At 35.3% G+C, this 14,467-nt stretch overlaps 2 protein-coding genes across 3 annotated transcripts; one reads left to right on the top strand and one right to left on the bottom strand.

The window, feature by feature from the left end:
- Positions 1–822: 822 nt before the first annotated feature.
- SdhB (Succinate dehydrogenase, subunit B (iron-sulfur)) lies at positions 823–8,157 on the top strand. Its single transcript, XM_019053329.2, has 6 exons — positions 823–1,052; positions 2,030–2,175; positions 2,748–2,891; positions 3,942–4,239; positions 5,223–5,345; positions 6,764–8,157. Exons 1-6 carry the CDS (start codon positions 1,002–1,004, stop codon positions 6,863–6,865), a joined length of 864 nt encoding a protein of 287 aa, XP_018908874.1. The 5' UTR covers positions 823–1,001; the 3' UTR covers positions 6,866–8,157.
- Positions 8,158–8,323: 166 nt separating this feature from the next.
- Positions 8,324–14,457, bottom strand: PheRS-m (Phenylalanyl-tRNA synthetase, mitochondrial). Of its 2 annotated transcripts, XM_019053318.2 has the most exons (6): positions 13,659–14,453; positions 13,015–13,174; positions 12,193–12,324; positions 10,661–10,821; positions 9,645–9,767; positions 8,324–8,595 (listed from the first exon to the last, which is right to left on the bottom strand). In XM_019053318.2, exons 1-6 carry the CDS (start codon positions 14,193–14,195, stop codon positions 8,428–8,430), a joined length of 1,281 nt encoding a protein of 426 aa, XP_018908863.2. In that variant the 5' UTR covers positions 14,196–14,453; the 3' UTR covers positions 8,324–8,427. The 2 variants fall into 2 exon arrangements, with proteins under 2 accessions (XP_018908863.2, XP_072153337.1); XM_072297236.1 differs by lacking the exon at positions 12,193–12,324 and having other exon boundaries at positions 13,659–14,457.
- Between the last annotated feature and the right edge of the window lie 10 nt (positions 14,458–14,467).

The raw sequence follows: 14,467 nt of genomic DNA, 5'->3' as shown, positions 1-14,467 counted from the left end.
CCTATGTAAAATTTCTTGTGAAACACAAGGGTGACATTGATTCTTTTTGAAACCAACGCTCAAGCTCACAGAAAGCTCTTAAAATTAAGGCTGTAATGCAGGGATTGTTTGAGGAGACGAAATGAGAGAGTACACTGCTACACCTATCCAGTCAAATTCAGAAATCAGTCCCCATGCTCAGAAAGAGAGCAGAAAAAATAGCAGGGTTGTTGTGGCTACAGCCTCTGAGAACTTTTTTTGAGTTTGAGCTCTTGTTTCAGTGGATGAAACTGCCATCATCTTGTCTCTCGCAAATTTTTATGCAGGAGCGCCATTGCAATTGCTGTGAGTTCATTGTTTATGGGGAGCTTCCTCAAGTTCAGCTTACGGTCAGGATAGGCAATGATAGAGGATATTTACAGAAGTGATAATTTTACTATCAAATGAAAGAAAATGTATTATTTATGAGAGCAATTCTAGCAGTTTTACCACAATAAAAAAGAATGCCGTGGCAGGGCCGTTGGGTGAACCCCCAAAATTCAGAGTTGCGTGGCAGGAGTGAGACAAATTACCCACCATTCCAGTGATCATCCGTTTCAAAATTTCTTCTAATCATTTTTCAAGTTTCTGACGAATAAGTTGATGTATCTCCTCGTTTTTGAACTATTTTCAAAGCAAAAAGCCGCACATTATTTCCCATAAGGGAAAACAATTTGAATACCAGCCAATCGGAGGAATTGGCGGGAACCGTGAGCCAACCAGAGAATCCCTTTGCATCGAGCATTCGTTTGTTTGTTTAGTTTGCTACTAGGGGTCGCTACTTGTTTCAAGGACAACTTTCACGCAGCTTTGGCAAAAATTTATCGAAGTCACTTGCCAAATTTCTGTTATCGCAACTGTCGACTGTCGCAGTTGCTAAACATAGCTCGAGTGTCGTCACGTAGCGCAAACTTCGCCAGTGATAACGAATATTTACACTCTTTTGTCTGAATTTTTCCTTTTTTAATTCGTGTTTTTCGAGGATGGCTGTCGAACTTTTGCTACTCCGAACGGGCAAACCAGCCCTGAGTCAGGTAACTTTATCTCTCATTTAGTAATTTGTGAAGAAAATTAACTGTCACATTTTGTTATCATTACACCCATTACATAACCTTTTCTTTGACCCAGTCAAATTATGAAGGTTTTTGTGGTACTATTCTATCCACCCTTTTAAATAGTTATTGATCATTCAGTTGACGCCCTAAGTCAGCACCGTTCGATACCTCGGAAGGATTTTCTAGGTTTTCCCCCTGATAAACCAATCACACCCTACCTTGCCCCGAGGGAAAAGTCAAAATTTTATGCTGGATGGTTAATTCAACCAAATTCATGATTCCTTTTCCATAGCTTTCCCATTTTCCAAAGAAGCAACATCTCTTGGTAGCCCTCGCCACTAATTTAGACAATACTATGCTCCTACGCTTCTGGAACCTTGAAGTGAAATGTGTATTGCCACGCGGAAAAGAACGGTCAGTCTACCATGAATATTGCCCTATTTTTCATTATTCAGATACCTTTGCTGTCATCCCAATAATGCACACTGAGAGTAAGAATGCACCCAAGTACTTTATGTACCAACTCAGTCCTGGAGTAGTTATCGAGCCACCATGGCCTTGAGAGCTATGGACTTCTTCAACTCAGGCTTCCATTATCTAAAAATTCTATGTTGCACCGCCAACAGGCCAAGCAATGAGCTGCATTTCTCCATTCCTCCAGATTTTCGCAAGTTTGTCTTTAACACACTATCTCAGAACAAGGCAAATTTAGTGTCTACACAATTTGTCACCTCGGGATACAAATTTTAGGGTATGAAGTAAGTATCCTGATATAATAAAAATGTGCTCGCGGAAACTTCCCTTCTATGAAGCATTATTCTCACAATCTAGTGTAGCATTCCTCAAGTTTTGCTTAGCTTGGCAGTAGGTATGCAGGGAACCACATTGGCATGGTGCCTAGATCCTATCTGTTTAAGTCTCATCAAAGTTAATTTTGTAAAATTTCTCGTTTTCAGGTTATGAGACTTCACACTAGTGCAGTCTGCAATGCAGTCGCCGAAGCAAAACCAGCAATCCAAAAAACCTTTGCAATCTATAGATGGAACCCTGATAAACCTGAAGAGAAACCAACAATGCAGGAATACACTATCGACCTGAATAAGTATGAGAAGTTTTAAGTTTTATTATCTTTTTTTACTCAGGTCTTGTGATTGTGGAAGTATACTAGGGTGTCTTCAGAGTTGGAAGTTCCGGAACAATGCAGAAATTCTAAAATAGTTGTAGATGTACAGGGAAAGAACCGAACATATCTGAATGGTCTGGAAGTTTTTTGTTGTGTCCATTGTTTGAAGTTGTTAGCCTAAGAGTTACAGAACAAGCAACTCAGCATACGCATGATTATGGAAGACGGGAGCAAAGTCTGAGAGAGCCACCATTTTGCGAGTGTTGCGTCAAGAGGCTCAAATGATAAGTAAGAATAATTACCTCATTTTTTCTGTCTAAGGGGTTCCAAATTTCTTACATTCTGAGGTGAGAGCACTCAGAAATCCTTCACATTTTTTGTGAACACTGCGAGGACACCCATTCATACAAAATTCAACAATAAAAAATTGAAGTCTTCATATTACATAAACTCGCTTATCAGTGATCTCATCACAGCACTGTTTACAGTTGTTGGTATCCTTGCATCTTCTTCATTGCAAACGTCTAACCTCAATTGAAATTTTTTCGCAGATGTGGACCTATGGTTTTGGACGCCTTGATCAAAATTAAGAATGAAGTCGACCCCACCCTTACTTTTCGCCGATCATGCAGAGAGGGCATTTGCGGATCTTGTGCCATGAATATTGGAGGCTGCAACACTTTAGCCTGCATCAGGTATGTTTATTGGCCAGATTTTAAGAACTGAAATAGAGCTGTCTGTAACAGCTAAATTTTCTGTCTTTAAAGTGTGTTTTCAGGCTTTCCCACTTGCCTTGTAAAGGTCCGGAAGTTATGCAAGTGGCGCTCCTTGCTTATACAGGTATTATCCTCAAGTTAGCCTTAAAATCCCAGAGCAGCTATCAAAAGCGCTTGATTCTGAATTCCTCGAGTAATAATCCAGCAGAAAAGCGCTGCTTATTGGGCTCTTTTAACTGTTGAACCTACGGTTGGTGCACCAGGGTAAAAGGTGTTTGTGGAAGTAAAGTGTTTGGGATCGCTTGGAAACAGAATAACCAGATGCTAAACGGTTTGGGTTGTTTGACTTTATATGAATTACCCAATGACTTGCACGTTTACATCTAAATGCCTAACGTTTCTACCCAATGCTCATTGATCTCCCAAGGTGAATGGGACACTTGAGATGTGTTTAGTAAACAGAAGAACTGAACAATATTGGAGAAGTTTATTTTGAGAGACCTAATATTTTAGAGATTTGTACAAGTTAAATTGATGCACCCAATTTTAGGAAGTTACTGTTTGATACTGGAGTCTCCTTCGGAAGACAGCAGATTGTTAGGAGGTGGCCTTGCTTATCCATCTGAGATGGAGCAAGGTTTGTTGTCAATTTAGTTTTTTCAAGCTCAGCCTGACTCTAAAACTACCCTTTAGCCTAGTAACCACCCCATTATTTATATTACGGAGCTGAACAGTGGGTCCAAGGAGCCTTCTCCCAGTCTATTTGACTCACCTATAAATCTAGACTTTTAAAAATTAGTGGTAAAGTGGCAGAGATTTCTAGACTAATTGAACTTGTGTCCTTATGATCATTTTGTAGACTGTCAATATGCTACCTCAAGTCCTAGATGTAAATAGGTGAAATCCAGTGTAAGTAGCATCTTTTTCATCAAAAGTGGAGATCTTTTCCTCCGTTAAAAAAATTGATATTAGACAATTATTGTGTTTTCAAATTTGCTTACATTTCTTCTTTATTTTCGTTTATTTCAGTAAAATAGACACAACTCCAGGCAAAGTAACCAAGATTTATCCACTTCCACACATGTACGTGATCAAGGATCTGGTCCCAGACATGAATAACTTCTACAAACAATACCAGTCGATTCAGCCATTCCTGCAACGCAGTGACAACCATAAAGTTGGAACTCAGCAGTATCTGCAGTCTGTAGAAGATCGAAAGAAGCTGGATGGACTTTACGAATGTATTCTTTGTGCCTGTTGCAGCACATCTTGTCCCAGTTACTGGTGGAACAGTGACAAGTATCTTGGACCTGCTGTCTTGATGCAGGTATTGTATTGGGCAAATTTTTTTCGCTGAGTGTGGTTAAGCACTCGTTCGACGACAGTTGGAAAGGTCTTAATAAAATCATAGAGAAAACGGAGCAATTCATTATAAAATAAAAATTTCTGATAGATACATAGAAATTAAAAACACAATAAGTAATAAACAAATAATTCGTTTTGGTTAGATTATTGAACACAGTGGAACTCCAACTTCTATAAAAAAATGTTGACACAATTCTGCAAAATATTCGGCAAGAGGGCGGAAAGTTCCAAAATGCCAACTATTTGCTGTTTTCCAGAGTTTTTGCCTCTTAACTGAATGTTTGATTTATGGAAAAATGCCTAATTTTCCGACAAAATGTGCAATATGTCATTTGCCCCACTTTTACAAAGTTTTGAGGGGAAAAAAGTCAGCAGATTTGTAAAGAGCCTCAAGATATGCTTTATCTTTCCTGCCAACCAAGATTGCATGATCAGGCATTTTCTATACCCCTCATATTTGATTTTTCTGTGTCCGCAGTGATTAACTTCTTCACTTTATCATGACTTTATTCAAGGGTGCAGAAATGATTTTTTTTTAGAATTTATTTTATTTGTTGTTTATTTTTTAAATGTTGATCCTAGCGTACCAAAGTTTAATATCTTTGCAGAAATTTCAATCAGTGTTAACAAAGTGTTGTTTTGAAATCTTTCATTTATAAAAGATGAATGCCGTCTTTAAATGATTAAGTAGGTCAAATAAGTCTTTTGTGGGCCAATATTTGAACTTCATTTTGCAGTTCGGAACTACATATAACTTCCGACCCATCTGTGAAAGCACTTATCTGGATAGAGAAACTAATGGTACATACGATGGTTTTAAACTGAGGCACAATTTATAGTTCCTAATTGCAAAATGAAGTCCATTTTAGCTTTGGTCTTATGGGCATGATGTACTATTCTTTTTTTAGTTTTTTTTAAAAAAATTTACTGATTGTTTCTTTGCAGGCTTATCGTTGGATTATTGATTCGCGTGATGAGAAAACTGCTGAACGACTCGATAAGTTGCGTGACCCATTCTCAGTATTTCGATGCCATACTATCATGAATTGCACCAAAACCTGTCCGAAGGTAAATTATTATTTCCTTTGATTGATGAAGAAGTAAAATGAGAATCACAATGTATTTCAAGTATCCATGAGTATACTGCACATTCATTTCATGTTTAATGGGCCTGTTGCAAACTTTTGCTAGAGCAAAACTAAGAGTTGTTTCTTACAGATAATGCCTCATAAATCACGATGAGCGCATCGGCAAAGTCTGAAGTTCACTCATAACTTCACAATCTGCGTAAGAAATTTGCGGTTTTTTGAGCTTCCCGCTTCGAAGACGATACTACGGTACAGGTGAACATTTTGTTAGAGGAGTCGTTCCATTGGCGGCAATACTCATCATGGCCGACGCCAGTCCGCCAAAACACGTGTGATGGGACAAGATAACACCTGAACAGGATTAAACCAGATAACAATCGGCGTGTTTACGTTCATATTTTCCTCGCCCGCCTTAATTGACCTTGAACTCTCCTCGAATTACGCGAGGAACTGCGCAAGCGTCGGCCATGATGAATATTGCCGACGATGGAGCGACTCCTCTAACAAAATGTTCACCTGTGCAGTAGTATCGTTTTTGAAGCGGGAAGCTCAAAATAACGCAAATTTCTTACGCAGATTGTGAATTTATGAGTGCATTTCAGACTTTGCCGATGCGCTCATCATGATTTTTGAGGCATTATCTACAGGAAACAACTCTCCATTCTGCTCTAGCAAAAGTTTGCAACAGGCCCATTTCACAGTTGGATATCCATTTTAATAGGGCATTTGTTGTATTTTATGGTTTGTGCTGCCTTGAAAGTAAGCTTGATTTTTTGGAAGGTGCTTAAATTCTGCTCTTCACTAATTGTATGTGATAAATCAATGGTGAAACTCTCAAACCATGCATCTCGGTTTGCAACGTTGCAGACTTCCTGTCATACTTTATTTCTTTTATAGAGAACTACTCAGCACAAATTCTTAAGCTTCCATGATTTTTTTTTTCTCTGTACAAAGCAAATTCTGAGAACATTTTATGGAATTATGTTGATTTGATCTCCTTTAAAAAATAAATCAAAAGCGGAGATTTCTAAACATGCAAACGAAATACATGGTTTTGGAGTTGCAATGTTGGTTTGCTTTTGGTCAATAAATAATAACACAGCATCTGTGTTAATTAGATCATGTGGGAAGATAACTCAATTACAAAGGCTCATGATCTGTCTTTAAAAAGAAACAAAGATTGCCAACTTGAATTCACGTCAAAAAGAGAAAACTGAGCATCAAGAGAAAAAAACTTGATAGGAATTTGTTGTGTGAATACACAATAAATAAATGATGATTTGATTTTTCCTTCTTAAAGCTGCATGAACCACATGATCCGTATTTCTCAGTTTATTCTTCAGAACTTCTGTATCAGGTCTAGCATCTTAATACCTTTTCTACTTTTCATATTTCCAGGGTTTGAATCCAGGAAGAGCCATTGCCGAAATAAAAAAATTGCTGTCAGGAATCGCAAAGAAGGAGAAACCCGGACTTCAGACGGACGCTCTCCATCAATAAGCGTTTATGTTCCAATTAGTTTGACATACTTCTCATCCGCTTGTTATCTAATGACTTTAATTTCAGGCAGGAATCATTGTATTAGGTGCTACTGTACTCCTTATCATAAAAAAACAATCACTTGATCATTATGCGCTCTGAGATTCAATGAACACTTGTCAAGTACCTGATTTTGAATGAGAAGTGTAAGGAAGTTTTATGAATGCAGTATTTCGTTTTAATGTGTAGCACAATTAACTTATTTACTTTTTTTTTGTATGATTCAGATGTTTGGTTTATTGTAAAGAACAGTGAAATTAATAAAGATCGGTTTTTCAAGCTGATAACTTGCCTCAGCATAATGCAGGTCTAACCTCCAAAAAATTTGAAGTACACATGTATAATTTTGTAAAGTGAGAGGCAAGTTTATTTTTGATCCTAAGCTTGTGTTTCAACTTGTAATATCTTCTCGAAAAATTGACTTTTTTTTGTTAAAGAATATCAAAGTTGAATTCATTTTATTTTCAAGTATGCATTGATTGGAGAGGGTTTCTCAAGAAGGGCCCTTGAAACACAGGCGAATTCTTTTAATGATCCACCTCATCTAGACAAACAGGTGGCAATGGTCTCAGCTACCTTGCTGCTGATCAACGTAGCAGCTGCTTGAAGAAACAAGCTTACGTCGACTATTATGGGCTCCTTCTCCGGAACGCCCCTCAATCATCGTTTTCATGGCTTTGTTACTTCAGAAACTCAGGATAAATGAACACATTTACTTAAATTCTAGTATCATTACAGATTTTTTGATTTCGGAATGATAATTGTTTAATTAACAAAAGAAAGTATAGAATTATTGTCCAATATTTATTATTCATTTTTGAACTTACAAGTTTGAGGCGTTTTTCAATTTATCATACGTTGATTCACTATGAAAATCACGAAATAATAAGCAGTATTAGGAAAGCTTTTTAAAAGAAAATATTCGAAGAAAGTGAGCAGATGACAGTAACAGATTACATTTAATTTAATGTAGAATTTGCTTTTCGCCACTTGTTTCACTAAACAAAAATTGCATTGATTATTAATGTTCCTGAATAGTAGGCTATACGCTGATTGTATCAATTTTTCAAGATAAATGTGATAATTTTCAAGTCAATGGTAGTACTTCTGATGTACGGCATAAGAATGAGCAACGCTGAATTTTTGTTGAGACAAATCTGTATAATGTTCTCATGAATCAGATTAACTTGAAGAACTTAAGTGTTCTCTACTCATGTTGTTTTAAATTGTTAATAAATTTTCCTTGAAGGTAATTAAGTTGTTGATTAGTCTCATAAATAATAGTTTTTTTAATCATTTTCAAAAAAATAAGGCATGAGCTAAGATTCACCAAGTCGCAGTCGGAGATACACATTTTTGTTTCATTAGCCATCAATATGGTGATAAATAACAATGTTGATGGAATAAAAAAGACAAAAATAACCTTTTTCAAAGAGGAGTAACTTTTATTACGATAACGTAGCTTACAGTAAAAAAATAACAAATTAACAGGACATAATAAGGTTAAGTCAAACAATTAATCATTACCTAATTTTTACTTGTAAATTTTCAGCTGCTGCAAGTTCAATGGCTTTATGTAATTGATTGACCTCTTCTTGGGTCAAAGTTTTCTCTAAGTGACGGTAGACTATCCTATAGCAGTGACTTGTAGTTCCTTTTTTTGGGTGTGTGAACGAGTCTATCAGTCTTATCTGAAAAAACAACCAAGAAAATACAATGAAACAAAATTCCTCTCCCCTTCATTCATTTAAAAAAATGCAGAACCATGCAAATCTATAATTTAAAACTTTCCATGTAATTTAAAAAAAAAGAGTCAATCAAACAGTCTTCAAGAGTAAAATACCTTGCAAATAAAACACCGTTAATGTCTTCAGTGTAAGGACTTGAGTGATACATGAGGAATTCTGCTTCAAAATATTAAGCTGAAACACCCTTACATTAAACCTTTTTTTCAGGATGTTTCCTTAGCCTAATGATAAACTTTTTCTTGGGGCAATTTCAAGTTATGGTTGAATTAAATGAATTAAACAATTTTTCACATGCACTGGAATTTATTTTATTATTTTTTATTATTATATTTACTGTATCCGGTAGCAAACGGAGTTCCCTGCCAACTGAGGAAGGAGCCATAGCTTCAAAAAGCATCCCTATACAATAAATTCTAAAGCAAGTGAGTACATACACAAAAATTTGTTTAATTCATTTTATTTCCTCAGCTTCCCTCTCATCTAAAATTTTTTTGAAATAAAGTTTGGTAAAAGTATGAAGAGCAAATCAATTTAGATAAATACTTCACTTTCCTTTGAGAGGAAAGTTAGCTACAGCTATAGCTCACTTTTTTTTCTTTTCTATACTTACTCGCTCTCTCAGAAAAATGCAAAGATAATAATAAGAGATTAAAGTTATCAAAGGCCCAACGAGCTTGAAGAATCACTTAAATGAATTAAAGCAGAATCAGCCTGACTGTATTCACATTGCATAACTTTCTTTCTCAATGTTTTTTTTTTTTTTAAAAAAAAACAAGCTCACCTAGGTAATGCCTTGAAACTTCCTGTGAATTTACCTTAGATTATGCAGGTTGTCCAAGTAGACTGCGTTTAGCAATTAGAAACTAAAATTTCTGGCTCAGTTTGAAAATAACGTATACACCATTAGTTTCTATTTAGACATCGTGTTTCTACGGATGAGCCACAAATTCTAAATCCTAATTACAAAATGTTGTCCAATTAATAATTCATACCTGTTCAATCAAGTCTCCACCTACAGATCGCACCAGGTCATAAAAATCATTTGAAGAGTATTCTTGGGTCTCTGGTAGCCAAAAGCTGATGTCGTTAATGCATGGAGGATATTCACTGACCGGCTGAAAAAAAAAAAAAATTGAGCATTATGACAAAATATGGAGATGAAGTAATTTCACGAAGCACTTATATTCATTTATACTAAATAGTTTTAATTATTTTACATTGTAATTAGATTGCATTTTGCAAAAAGGAATCAAGAGCATTCCAATGTTGCTAGGATTGTGCAACTTACATCCTTTTCAAACAATTTTTGAAATCTTACAAGAAATTAAATTTACCAAGGTAAGTTTTGTCTTGCAGTCATAGATTATTGGGAGTGTAAAACTTGTTTAGATGATAAATTTATACTTGCAAGGTAAACAAAATTGCGCAATCTTAGTGACACTGGAATACTCCTGGTTCCTGTTTGCAAAATGTAATCCGATTTTCTGTCACATTTTCGATTTTATAAATTAGATGCATGCAAAAAAATTCTCAGATCATCAAGAAAAATTATTTGCTTTTTGCGAATGGCCAACTGCAGGAGGTAGGTTATCTCAAGGGAAAAGACTTCCATCAAAATTTCGAGAGTTATTATACAATATTCAAAGTCTACATGAAGTTTGATAGAGACCTCAGGAAGAGCAAAATCAGCACTTTCTCAACAACTTATTCTTAATTTTGATGAAAAATTAAAAAAGATTCATATTTCAACTGCTTCCTTACAAAGTCTAAAAGTAAACTTTCATAAATGCTTGTTGATTAGTTTTTGTCACTTATGATTTGTCAATAGGCTAAGTATATACTAATTTCAGATATTTTTTATTTTGAGAAAAATGCGGAAAGTTTCTTCACTGACAGCTTTTGTTACTTTTTTCAGTGTTTCAGATAGGTAATAAAACCTTGCTTTGTGCAAAGTGCACTGTAACTGCAAGGATTGCTTTGCATAGGAAAAAGGTATAAGCAAACGTACCTTATAGGTCACATTTTTATTAACATCTTCTACATCAAACTGACACAGGAAGCCAGGATCCTCACTCCAGAACAGCCTTATATCAGGAATTGAATAAAGTGCCATGGCAAGCCTCTCTAGGCCCAAGCCAAATGCCCAACCGATTCGATCTCCAGCGCCAACTGCAGGAAGAAAGGAAAGGAATTCAGCAAAAAATATTCCCAGATGGTGGGTTAAAAATAAATTAACCTACAATAAACCATTCCTTGGTAGCATTGGCCACTTAAAATTTTTTTAAAAAAAAAATCGTAAATTAATCCAAAAAAAAAACTTAAACTTGCGAGTTAGGATTTAGGAAACCCTTTTTATTCTTTTTTGCGTTGAAATGCCATCTTGCACTTTGACAAATTTTCATCACTTTATTTTTGTTAATTTTACACAAAATGTTGGTTTTTTAAGTTGCATATTTTACAGCTTAATCTGTGTTCAGCATCAATAGAGGTGATTTTTAGAATTTAACAAAATTTTAAAGACAATTATTTTTCAAAATTTTTTTTAGCATAAATTTCTTATAAATTTTACCTGAAAAGAACAAGAAAGGTTTCTCAATTTATACATTTTAACATATTTCATTCCCGCTTTTCAATTTGTGAACCTGTTTTAACAATTATTTTTTTAAAAAAAATTTCAGGTCCAAAATTAACAGTTAGTGCTGCTGAGGATTGCTTCTTGTACAAGATTCCATCAACTGAGTGAATGAGAATTTTGAGAAAAACGGCTCTTTAGAATACACTTTCTATACATTATGGGTTTCCCCTTCTTTAAATGAATGCATGAACGAGGAAAAGTTTAGAATGGTACAGTATCCAATTGAGGCTCCACGGAATGCAAGAATCCTTTTTCAAAATTTTTCATTCAAATAATCATGTGAAAACTTAATATGGCTAATCATCCATAAAAGTAATGAAATTAAAGTGTTGAAAGTGGAGGTATGAATTGAAGCACTGCGTAGCAAGTTTTCTCTTCAAAATTTCACCAGGTAAACAAATTACACAATGGGAAGTCTGGAAATCAACTCCTCAACGAGATATAGGTGTTTACAATTCACATTTGTTAAATGGTAGAGGTACAAATGATGTAATTTGTATGATAACTTCCATTTGATCTGTGTTCAAAATACTTTAATATCTTGTTCAGGAATTTGAAGAGGAAACAGGTGACGTTCTCTCCTAGTTCAGACCTTATCTTGTCACCCATTTCGATAATTTAAGCTGCTTATAACCTATTAACAAAATTATTAAAGGCTCAGTTTGTGGAAATCAGGAGAACACGGCCCAAATTATGAAATCTTTAACTTTTAGAAAAGCAAGAAAGGTAACTGAAAATATACACTTTCTATTTTCTCTTTCTGTAAATTGATTTTTAAGAAGAGGGGAAAAACTGAACATTCCAAAAGCTTTGATAGGGTTTATAAATAGAGGTTGCAATAAGAGAGAAGATATTAATTGCAGAATCTTTCCATTTCATCACTCAAAAATTATTGAAAAACCTACCATTTTTCAGTATCTGATGTCTTATTAAACCACATCCTAGTAGTTCTAACCAGGAATCTTTAAAATAAATTTCTAACTCCCACGAGGGATGTGTAAAAGGAAAATAGGAATCTGTCCATTTGTATTGTATTCCTGAAAAAAAAAGGAAAGGACAGTAAGATATATTGATGGTGAAAGTACTAAACTACCTACCTCAGTTTGTGACGTCATAAACCTCCTGTCACATTTAATTTTACTGAAGAAGGCTTGCTCATCGTTTTTGCAACAAAACTATTTTGGATTTTTCCTTATACTTCAGAAAATAGTTTATGAAAATGTCATGTAAAAATGAGGCACAGTATGCTCTTAAAGAATAGAAAATTAGAGCGGCAACACCACAATCAAGATCTATGGTTTGATATTTTTACCATCAATTTGTGAGTTTTGAAGATACTGAATGACACATAGAGACTGTATTGATTCTAGATATCTATGAAAATTCAAGATCATAGTGAGGGGGCAGGAGGGCCCAGTAGGTAAAACCTCCTCAAAAATCAACTCATGCTGCTAATTTTCCTTACAATTAAAATACTTACTCTCAAAATCAGCAACGCTGTTTGGTGTATTAGAGTAGTATGGCTACATTTCCTGTTTGAAGGGGAATGCTGCGGGCAAAATTAGGTAAAAAAAGAAACTAACTTAATTTTATGAGTTTCTACAGTAATCCTGTAAAAGTGAGTTTCTTAACACCGCAATATTAATACATCCGTTTATTGGAGGTTTGGCTTTGTGCAATGAGCCTCAATTTTAAACCAGAAATACTAGGATAAAATAAGATCAAACCTTTTCCGAATAAATGCTCTGTTAGACCAATTAGAAAAGCTTTAAGCTCTTGTTCAACCACTTTGGAGGCGTCAAGTGTGTGCTCAGGCTGCTTGTAAGAAAATTCTTCTGTTGGTTTTTTCTCAAATACCTCTATTTCATTTTGTATCCGCATACAGAGCTGAAAAGGAAAAAAAAATAGCAAAATTCCAATCCATGACCTACAAATCAAAGGACCTAGAGAAGTGAAATGTACCAACGACGCTAACTATAATCCTACCAAAACAACTTAAGTTCACTCTTTTTTTAAACAAAAGATACTTCGAGAATTTTGAGCAAAACAAAGTAAAAAGCAAAGAATACTAAAATCTGTTGCTCTTAAGCACCAAAAAATTGATGTTGACATAAAGTGACACTGTCCACTGAATGGTATTACATCAGCAAGATAAAAAAATAAATTATGGTGATAATGTACAGCAGAGTCAACATATTTTGAGAGCAAAATCAATTTCAGACTAGGGCTGAACCAGCATCCCTGACAGAAATGGTACATATTCTTGGAGATCATTGTTGTTACAAACAGGATTCACAGTTTCTTTCAAATGAAAGATCAGGTATTCTACCCTAGTGATAGTACCTATGGTTAGTCTTCATTGATGAGTTACCTGATTTTGATTGCACAGCCGGACAGAATCAGCTTGGTGAAAGACAGGATAATGAGAGGAATCAATTTCATCCCGTCTGTAGGTGTCTCCGAAAACAACAAAATTGTCAAGCCCCATAGATATCAACTCAGATTGATGAGCAGTTGTATGGGCTCGGAGCAGATACTTCTCATTGATGTAATAGCAGTCGGACTTACTTCTGCTCACATGATCTTTAGGAATTAACAGGGAATCAAAATTCTCATGAACAGTCACAACTGGATGGATGCTATCATACATGGAGAAAATGGGATTCCCGGTCCTGCCTGCAAATCTGGTATAGAAGTAATTGGTGATCCGTTTCTTCAACAAGCACAGAGGATGCTTCTCTTGATTATGCTTATTTTTCCCAATAAAGGACAAAATCTTGGGGGTTACATTGGTGAAGCTATCTCTTGGGTACTCAATACCTCTGATGACTATTGGTTCGGCATGCCCCGCTTGACGAGCTGAAGAAAACCGTCTAATAATCTGATATGACAGGATTTTGGAGGCCATATCGCAGCCTCCAGAATGCCATAAAAACACAAAAAATTGAGAAATCACAGGAGTAAGAATTCAGTCTTTGTAAAACACAGCATGGTTATCACACAAGTTGAGACATGGCAATTAATTCATAAACTTATTTTTCTACGACAAATTTAACAGATAGAGACTGGCCAGCTCACTGCACAACTAAGTAATTCAAACCATGGATGATTTTGCTTCGAGAAAATTTAACAAATTTTGTTGATAAAATTGCAAATTTTCAAATTTCCAATAAATTTCCG

Source organism: Bemisia tabaci, chromosome 1 (genome assembly GCF_918797505.1).
Source record: "Bemisia tabaci chromosome 1, PGI_BMITA_v3".
In the NCBI taxonomy this organism is placed as follows: Eukaryota; Metazoa; Arthropoda; class Insecta; order Hemiptera; family Aleyrodidae; genus Bemisia; species Bemisia tabaci.
The sequence above is the reverse complement of the archived record's forward strand: the minus strand, read 5'-3'. Positions and strand labels throughout refer to the sequence as shown.

Coding starts and splice junctions, on each gene's coding strand:
- SdhB (XM_019053329.2), top strand. CDS start 1,002: ATGGCTGTCGAACTTTTGCTACTCCGAACGGGCAAACCAGCCCTGAGT. Junction 2,176..2,747: donor TACACTATCGACCTGAATAA/GTATGAGAAGTT, acceptor ATTTTTTCGCAG/ATGTGGACCTATGGTTTTGG. Junction 4,240..5,222: donor GACCTGCTGTCTTGATGCAG/GTATTGTATTGG, acceptor GTTTCTTTGCAG/GCTTATCGTTGGATTATTGA.
- PheRS-m (XM_019053318.2), bottom strand. CDS start 14,195: ATGGCCTCCAAAATCCTGTCATATCAGATTATTAGACGGTTTTCTTCA. Junction 13,175..13,658: donor GGCTGTGCAATCAAAATCAG/GTAACTCATCAA, acceptor TTTCCTTTTCAG/CTCTGTATGCGGATACAAAA. Junction 8,596..9,644: donor GTGGAGACTTGATTGAACAG/GTATGAATTATT, acceptor TTGTTTTTTCAG/ATAAGACTGATAGACTCGTT.